The 9,451-nt window shown below is 40.4% G+C and overlaps 2 protein-coding genes across 4 annotated transcripts in view; both read left to right on the forward strand.

Annotated features, from left to right (window-relative positions):
• Positions 1-4,798, forward strand: part of ppp2r2ba (protein phosphatase 2, regulatory subunit B, beta a) — a 42,393-nt gene extending 37,595 nt beyond the window's left edge. For all 3 annotated transcript variants that reach the window (XM_079480601.1, XM_079480602.1, XM_079480603.1), the window contains 4 exons: positions 4-168; positions 2,424-2,593; positions 2,923-3,014; positions 3,107-4,798. In XM_079480601.1, coding sequence (XP_079336727.1) covers positions 4-168; positions 2,424-2,593; positions 2,923-3,014; positions 3,107-3,386 — 707 coding nt within the window. In that variant the 3' untranslated portion in view covers positions 3,387-4,798. The remainder of the gene's footprint in view (positions 1-3; positions 169-2,423; positions 2,594-2,922; positions 3,015-3,106) is intronic.
• Positions 4,799-7,489: 2,691 nt separating this feature from the next.
• Positions 7,490-9,428, forward strand: gpr151 (G protein-coupled receptor 151). Its single transcript, XM_079480460.1, has one exon. It carries the CDS (start codon positions 7,633-7,635, stop codon positions 8,899-8,901), a length of 1,269 nt encoding a protein of 422 aa, XP_079336586.1. The 5' UTR covers positions 7,490-7,632; the 3' UTR covers positions 8,902-9,428.
• Positions 9,429-9,451: the final 23 nt, after the last annotated feature.

A 9,451-nucleotide genomic window follows, 5' to 3' on the forward strand; every position in this document is an offset into this window, starting at 1 on the left:
CAGACATTGTAGATATAAAGCCAGCAAACATGGAGGAGCTGACGGAGGTGATAACAGCAGCAGAGTTTCACCCTTACCAGTGTAACACGTTTGTCTACAGTAGCAGTAAAGGATCCATACGTCTGTGTGACATGAGGGCTTCTGCACTTTGCGACAATCATTCAAAATGTAAGATAATATGATGTCTGTGTGGCGAGCAGGGCGGCACGAGAGCCGTGAGGGAACTGCGCGAGGCCGGTGACGTGTGTGATACCGAGCATCAGCTGTGCTTGCACCGGTCTCGCACCTCTCACGGAGGAGCTTCGCCCTGCTCGCCACAGTTTGCACTAAAAGTGGCTCTTTTTTAGCTCAGGAAACACAATGGAGTTATTCTGAAGTTACTGCATGTTTTATGTTCTTATAATTACTTTATATCAGGGTATCGGCTTTGTCTCAGATGTACAGTAAGTAGATCTACACCTAGAAGAAACAATCATAAATAGGTTTTTCCTGAAAAGCAGGATACATAAGCAAAAGTCTCAATTTGCTATCCATTAAATTTCATTAATGTTAAGAGAAACAGACTGGAAGATATATCATCTATACTCTTTTCGCAGTGCAAGTTGTTAAAAGGTATATATTCATAATACATCTAGAAATGCTGATAAAATGAAAATGTGGAATGGTCTCAATGTTTTCCCACAGCTGTATAAAAACATGTTTACATTAATTTCTTCCCATAGGAAACAAAACAAATCACAAATATCTCAATTGTTTCTCTTAGACAGCAATGGGATTAAATGAAAAGCAAGAAAAAAAGGTCATAGGAATAAATGGAAGTTTAAGAGAAAGAAAATCAAAGACAACTAAAGCAACCGAAATCTGCTGTTTATGTGACATAACAGTTATATTTACAGTGCTTATCGCATCACACCAACATCAAATCTAAAAGCATTTCATATTCAAAAGACAGTCGAGCAGAACTCCATTGTCCCCAGAGAACGCGATCGGTACGTAAAGCATGACAGGGATTAGCCTCTTTTCCACCTAGGGCGAGGGTGGTGGAGGTGAGGATTATGCAAATTCTTAATATGATTGCGTCTCCTAGGGCTTAACTGGCTAATTTCATTTGAGGATTGGACTCAATGTTGGCTGATGAACCTGTACTGTCTGTATACAGCCGCGGACCTCTTGGCTGCACACGGCTGAACTGATAACCACAAACTGACACATTTCCATTTCCAAGGTATTAGCAGCTTGGGTCTCCTCTGCGGTCCATTAAAGATGAGAGTATTCCATGTGCATTTCATGATCAGACTGCATGCATTGACATTTAGGCTTGGCATGAAAATCAATGCTTGAGGGCGGATATTGTTTTCTCACCGCTGCAGGAATTCAGTAATTTCCTCAGTTTTTGGTGACATGTTCGCTGGTCCGAGCATTTGCATCCTGTTGAATTGGTCATTTACATTTTGCTGTTGAATTTGAAACGGGCAGATTTTCTAGAGGGTTGTCTCTGAGAGATACGGCTTGTATTTCCAGCCACATGCTGTCGGAAATTATACACACATCTGTCAGTTTTTTTCTCGTATGTGAGGCCACAGCAGGCAGATGTGCCAGTTTGCCTTAGGAAAGACGACTCGTATGTCTTTCCTGTATGTGTGTGGCGGATTGGGTGAGGGTATGTGTGTTTTCTTCTTTCCACCCCCACTCATAAATCTCCTGGCATCCCTGAGAATATTCGTAAACATCAATCTATGATGTAAGGCGGGGAGGCTAACCAAGCTCAGCAGGGCTCCGAGCAGCACCAGGCCGTGGCGAAGTGTAGCAGCTTCTCATATGGCTTCCCGACGGACTCATTAGCCCTCAGTGAATGACACACAGCAAGACTGCAGGTGGACAGGCTCACAATGACATGACAAACACCTGCAGTCCAGCAGTGCCCAAACATACCCGCCTGCATTGATCTGTCGCCTTTCCTCAACTGAGTCAACAACAACAGGGAATAACCGATAACGTATAATAAATACCCGTTTCTCTACCCTGACAGTTGTATTATTTCCCTGGCGTGTTGGGTGCATTTGTTACGTACTGGGGGTGAATAGTAAAATTGATCGGGAAAAACTTTCTCTGGAAGTTCGTTGGCTCGACGTTAAGGTCAACATGACAATTTATACAGAATTTGAACAAAACAGTTGCTTGCTGTGTAAGGTTGGAAAAATAAAAGTTTTGCCTAGCAGGATAATGTATTTGCTCAGAGGTTGTTCTTTCACGGCTTATGAGATTTGTTGGAGTTCTCGGTTTTATTTAAGTTTCAATTTGGTCTTCTCATGAAACTGCTTAGGAGAAAGAAAAACATGATTTATTTAATGAGCAGTCATTTAAAAAAAGGCTATGAATCTAACATCTCTTTCTAAAATTGATTTCTCTTTATGCATGTATAGTTTTTGAGGAGCCAGAAGATCCAAGCAATCGCTCCTTTTTCTCTGAAATCATCTCTTCCATCTCTGACGTGAAGTTCAGCCACAGCGGGCGCTACCTGATGACACGTGACTACCTGACAGTGAAGGTCTGGGATCTCAACATGGAGAGCAAACCATTAGAGACCTATCAGGTAAAGCATTTGGCGATTCAAACATTTTTAAATCCTACATTTCACAAAGCATTATAACTGAGCCAGATTTTTGTCTTTTGTTTGTTTTAGTCCATGTCTGTTTGCTTTAAAGATATTTACAGTATATGCTATTGTAAAAGTTAAGATTAAGGTATTATTTTATTAGGAGTAACTAGGAGTAGGATTCGTGCCTTAGCAGAAAGAAGGGCACCTTCCACCTGTAGGCCACAAAAATATGAAAATATGCTTGTCAAGGTTTAAAAATAAAAGTAAATTATTATTTTCTTAATTAATTTATTCATCTAATCTGTCACATTTTTATCCACCAGGTGCACGACTATTTAAGAAGTAAGCTCTGCTCGCTGTATGAAAACGATTGCATCTTCGACAAATTTGAATGCGTTTGGAACGGATCTGATAGGTCAGTTTTACACATCTACAATATTAACAAGTAACTGATGCTGTAGATATCTGTTGAGATATTAAATATAATGCATGTTTCATGTTCTCTAGTGTGATCATGACCGGTTCCTACAACAATTTCTTCCGAATGTTCGACCGTAATACAAAGCGTGACGTGACGCTGGAGGCTTCTCGGGAGAACAGCAAACCTCGGGCCATCCTGAAACCCCGCAAGGTGTGTGTGGGAGGAAAGCGTCGCAAAGACGAGATCAGCGTGGACAGCCTGGACTTCAGCAAGAAAATTCTCCACACCGCCTGGCATCCCTCCGAGAACATCATCGCCGTGGCAGCCACCAATAACCTTTATATATTCCAGGATAAGGTCAACTAGACCGTCTGTACCACCTTCAGATGTGCATAAAGATGTTCAGCGCTGCTGCATATCGAAGAGTATGCCCGTGTTGGTTTTGTGAGCAAATGAGAGGAAGATAGACATTTAGGATGTAGGGTGACAAATATGCTGAGTAAAACAGCAAACATTGAGAACAGATGCTGCCAGATTTTCATGAAAAAGAGCCGTCATGCCCTGCACAATCCCTCTTGCTATTTCCTCGAATTCTTCCTGAAAACTTTGTTTATTTATTGTATTTATTCATTTCTGTGCTTAAAGGAAATGCTTGCAGAGTACAGATGTGCATTGAGACAAATGATGTGAACTTTAGCATCTTTTATAAGGCAGGAAAATAGAAACGTGAGCAGTGGACAAGATATACCTTCACTGACTTTTCTTCTGTTAATTTCACGGACTCTTTCATGGACATACTGGCATCTGAAATAGAGAGATGTTGGATGTTCATTTTTTGCGTTACATAAAGCCCTTCTGATTTCTGCCAAAATGTCAACGATGGAATGATCTTTATTTTACTAGGAATGTGTCTCTGTGTTGATCAAAACACAAACAATCTGCGGATGGAATCACAGCGGCTTGATTGGTCCTCTTGAATGGAGCGCTGAAGTTAAAGTCAATCTCATTGGTCAAAGAAGTCATGTTTAGTCATTTTATGTTGTCGTCTTGTTTTGATGTAACCATTAATAAGCTGTGGTGCCTTCTTTTCGTATGTGGGTACTGAGGGGCGGTCGGGTGGGTTTTGGAAGGGTGGTATTTGGATTGTGAAGTGTGAATGTTTTTACAAGAAATGTGAAGAACAGCTTTGTGTACGCCGGGAAAAGAATTGCGACGTGGTGTTTGAGTACGCAAGAATGAAGTACTTGAATTTTTCATGATATTCCCTCTACATTATCTCAGTATGCCCATGACTTTACAGTATACCATTGTTTTGAATTCTTCAGTGCTGTGCCGGGTGAAAAGTATTATTGCATGCAACATGACATCAACAGTGAGCCAATGAATGAAGAAAGCTGTTGTGTACCTACAAACAAACATGTATAACATCAGATGCCACCATTTTATTCAAACAAACCTGTTTTCTTTTTGTCTGAGACTGTTATGATGATGTCCTCATTCAGCTGTGTCATTTTGGCTTGAGGATGACTGGAATACCTGTATCATGATGTAGCCTATACATGACAAACGTGAAGGTTAAATGATATCAGGGAATTTTATGTACAAATGAACCAGTAATATTCTCCACTGAGGAAAAAACACTTCAGTTGAATTCTTAATGAATCAAAGTTTTATAGCTCAGAATGTATCTACATGCAATTATTTGCCATGCAGTCTTTATGCTTAATGGAATTCGTTGAAATAAAAAGAAGACGAAAATGAGGTTGAGATTGAAACTTGATCTCTTTTTTTGTACATGTTTCTTCAGTTTAAGTGTTGCCAGATTGGGTGTACAATTTCCAGCCCAAAGGCTCACTAAAACCCACCCACTCCAACAAAAAACAGCCCAAATTTTCACTGTCAAAATAATGTGATAGAAATGTATTGCGATGTTAAACAACGATGATAATGACCATTTTATCTCCAAAAAGGAAGTATGACAAAATGACAAAATATAGTAAAAACAAGGAGAACAGAGCAAACGGATCAAATATAGCAAATGCATTAAAAAGAGTTAGAAGATTTGACTAATATGTCCAGAAACCAATTCAAAGCGACAATCAAGAATTTAAAGATCGGTTATCCTGTCATGCATTCTGACTTATTTACACCAGTTAACATGGTCAACAATGTGTCTACACCGGACGACGACCGCCGCAATGCGACTCGACAAAAGACATTAGAAACGCATTAGAACCCAATATAAAAAAATCGTCCAGATCGGATGCGACGTGGCACGACGGGACAAACCCAAGCAGGTTGTCAGGTCTCATCGCAGTATTGACGTAGTATTTATGTACTTGATACTCTCCCCCAGCACTCCGACTTGTTTCGGAAAGTTTTTTATAATTCTGGATCCCTGTGTCGTCACAGGGATCCTATTCCTTTAATTGGCCACTCTCCCGGAAAAGCAGGCACTGCGAAAGAAAGACACTTTTGGCATTGCGATCGCTTCCATACACAGAAGCAGGAGTCATAGCTTCTCAACGGTAGATTGATTGACGGGTCTCCCTATCCCAGACCTGATAGGTTAAACGGAAACAATAAGAGCTGTGTTAAGGAATAATGTTTTTATGACACTACACTACACTTCGAGCGTTCTGAAATAACTTGACTAAATAAAACCAAAGAAAAGGCGCCCAAACTGGCAACACTCGCGGGCGTTACGCAATGGCGCCCTCTTGTGGCGGTTTTACAGACAGACTAGCTGGGATGATGTTGAAGTATCGCGAGAGAGAAACGTTTTTAAATACATATGAAATAAATGACCCTTTGTGAACATGTTAATTGCCCAAGCAAGTTTTGCATGTCTCCTGAAGTCTTTCCCTTTTTTTAAACAAATAACTAAATTAAATTAAAATAGTATGTCGTGCATTTCCGTTACTCTTCCGTATGTCGTGCATTTCCGATACTCTTATTTTATTTTATACAGAATGTTTATATTTAATCTTCCTGCTTTGGCAATGTAAAACACTTTTTATCATGCCAATAAAGCTTTTTTGAATCTTGAATCTTGAGAACGCGCAACTCTTGAATTAATCTCGCGGGACTCTGATGTCATTATGCGGTCTGCAAGCGCCGCAAGAAGTCGTTGCAGTTTTTGGTGTGCAAACTTGTTTATTGTTAGTATTTCGATGCAATTGATTTAGCATCGGGGGGTTCAACGATTTATAGATAGTGAACATATTTCTAGGAGGTTAGACACTGTTTTTTTTTCTTTTCGCTGTTTTAATGACATTTATTTCAGCAGTGTGAGACATTTATTTTTCGTGTTATCGTCCAGTTAATATGAAATAATAATAGATGCATTCATAATAGGAACATTTTACAGTAATTATTCATAAATCATGATGCTTAAGAATCAGCTTGAATCTTCACACGAATAACCCTCATCAAAACCTTATGAAAGAGAACAATTAGTCTTTATTGTGATTACAAAAATAATTCAATAATAAATGGGAGTGTGGATTATTTAACCTAATAGACTTTGTTTGTGCTGAAAACGTTGTTTGGATGTTGTTACGGAGTTAAGTCAGGGACTTTGAGCCATGGAACGTCACACTAGCTAAAGATCAATATGATATCTGGGAAGACAACTTTATTAAATTTAAACAATTTAGTTTGAACGCTTGGAATGAATTGTAATAAATCCTCAGTCAATATAAACTAAAAAATATATATTGCAATGTGGTTATGACAGTGTGGGTATTATAGTAGACAAAATATAATTTCAGGAAATTGCAGTGTGACATGAACATTCTATATCATTTTGTATGACGTCATATTACTTTTCATTTATTTGTCACGCTGCAGAAGCATTCAAACGTTTTTAAATACATATGAAATAAATGCCCTTTGTGAACATGTTAATTGCCCAAGCAAGTTTTGCATGTCTCCTGAAGTCTTTCCCTTTTTTTAAACAAATAACTAAATTAAATTAAAATAGTCTGTCGTGCATTTCCGTTGGGTCTAGATCCCCTACCACTAATCCCTATATATTCACATAGGCCTACATTATGTCAAATTAACTATGCTGCGGTATTGCAAAATGATGCTAGTTATTTCAAAAATATGAAATCTGTTATAAAGCTTTTCTCACTTCGAGAAACAAAGTCTCCAAAGTCAAAGGCACATATTTCCAATGTTTTGTTGAGCCAAATGTAATCCCTCATCAAAATTCATAAACCCTCATTTAATTTGCAATCTCCTTCGCCTCAGACAGGAAATAAAGACATTTATCATTTCGAGTACAATAGAGGAAATACGTTTTCCTCTGCTGATGTCCACAGTAGCAGTCGGAGCTTATTGCCCGAAATCTTTTTAATTGGCCTCGGGAGTGTGAAATTAAACTGCGTGTCAGCTGGATACGGCACCTGTCAATCAAAGGATGCTTTAAAAGGCGCTCCGCTTGCGCGCTTTGCTACTTTGAAGAGCCGCGCGGTCAAGAGCGCACGCGGCTGATTCATCCCACAAGTGCGCGGAAGTTTATTTCAATTATTCGAGAGAAATTATCTTCTTCCGCACACACCGCCGTTCTCTATCTTGCCTAATCCAACCATCCATCCCCGTGGAAATGGATAAATTACCGATTTCAAACATAAGCGCCGGGAACAGCACCATGGATAGGCGTTCGTTTCTGGAGCGCAGTGGATATCAGCACCTTGATCAAGAAGACCTGAGGGTTTTGATTCCGGTCGTGCTGGGAATCATTTGCGTCCTTGGTTTTACCGGGAATGTAACGGCTATAGGAGTCCTGATAACCAACGCGCGTAAAGGGAAGCTGTCTATAGTAAATGCGCTTATCCTCAACCTGATGCTGGCTGATGGTTTGGTCCTGGCGTTTGCCGTTCCCTTCAAAGCTGCCGCATATTCTCGTGCCACCTGGACGTTGGGATTGTTTGTCTGCAAGACCTGTGACTGGTTCCTGCACTCCTGCATGGCTGCAAAGAGCTTCACCGTTGCCATAATGGGCAAAGCTTGTTACAGGTATGTCAGTAACCCCACCAAGCAGGTGTCAATCCGGTTGAAGACCATCTTGGTTGTGTTGCTCTTCGCTTGGCTTCTAGCGTGTGTGGTACCCATACCCCAGTGGCTCTTTGCAACCCTTCAAAGAGAAGCAGGTGAAGTGATTTGTGTGCAGTCTGTGCCACCTGATGCCCATGATTTTATGTCAGTGTATGTGAAGGTGTATCCCCTTGTGGCCTATTGCACACCATTGAGCTTCGCCTTACTTTACTTCTGGAAGGCTTATGGACGTTGCCAACGCAGGTCGAGTAAGACCCAGAACCTGCGGACGCAGATCAGATCTCGCAAACTGACCCTCATGCTGTTCAGCCTCACCGTAGCCATGGCCATCTTGTGGCTCCCGCATTGGGTGTCCTGGGTGTGGCTGCGGCACGCATTTGAGACCGATGGCATATTTCCTCCGGTCATCTTTACTCTCTCCGCACAGCTTCTCATGTTCTCCATCTCCCTGATCAATCCTCTGATTGTTTTGGCCCTTTCCGAGGAGTTCAGAGAGGGATACATAGATCTGTGGCGTAGGCTTACCCTCCGCAAGCAACCGGCAAAACAAAAGCCAGGACCACACACCGCAACCGCCCCAAAATCACCCACCCCAAGACCAGAGACATCAGCCCACCTGCCTCCCCATCAGTCTGAGGAAAAACCTGAGAAGGAAACAAACCAGAGTCCAGGACAACAAGAAAGTCCAAGCAACAAGGATGGAATAGTTCTCCCAGATGTGGAGCAGTTTTGGCACGAGAGGGAATCTGGCTCCCAGTCACACGAAAATGACCCTGTGCCCTGGGAACACCAAGATCCCACAGAAGGAAAACAGTAAAAGACTCCTGTCGATAGCACTACAACGGTTATAATTTATCACCTTCAACAGAGAGAAAAAATCTGACCTCACTTGAATTGAACACCTTACAAAATCATAAATGAGTTATGGTTTGCATTGTTTGATTTTCTATTGTGATTGTTTCTATGTTTATCTCTTCTCCAAAAGAAAAAAGTGGTTTGGTATCATTTATTATAAGTGCTTATACATAGAAATGACTTCGTATTATTTGTATTGTATGTGTTGCTTGAAAATTCAATTGTATGTATTATACATTACTATGGGTAGAGATATTAGTAAAAACAGTGTTTACATCTTGTGTACAGGTTCAACATGACAAATGACAAAAATCTGTGTGTGTATATCTATTACCTGCATATAGTGTTCTTTAAAATGTTTTAATTTTGTTTTAAGGCCTGCTTCGAGCAAATTCCGAAAGTAAGATAAGTGTCTATGAAATTAAAACACATTCTAAGAATAAATATTTAGAACGTGCATTTGTGTAAAATAATAAATTTTAATATATTACTGACAGTGGAGTTGTTGTCTC

This window comes from Barbatula barbatula (genome assembly GCF_947034865.1).
Source record: "Barbatula barbatula genome assembly, chromosome: 18".
NCBI lineage: Eukaryota > Metazoa > Chordata > Actinopteri > Cypriniformes > Nemacheilidae > Barbatula > Barbatula barbatula.

Coding starts and splice junctions, on each gene's coding strand:
- gpr151 (XM_079480460.1), top strand. CDS start 7,633: ATGGATAAATTACCGATTTCAAACATAAGCGCCGGGAACAGCACCATG.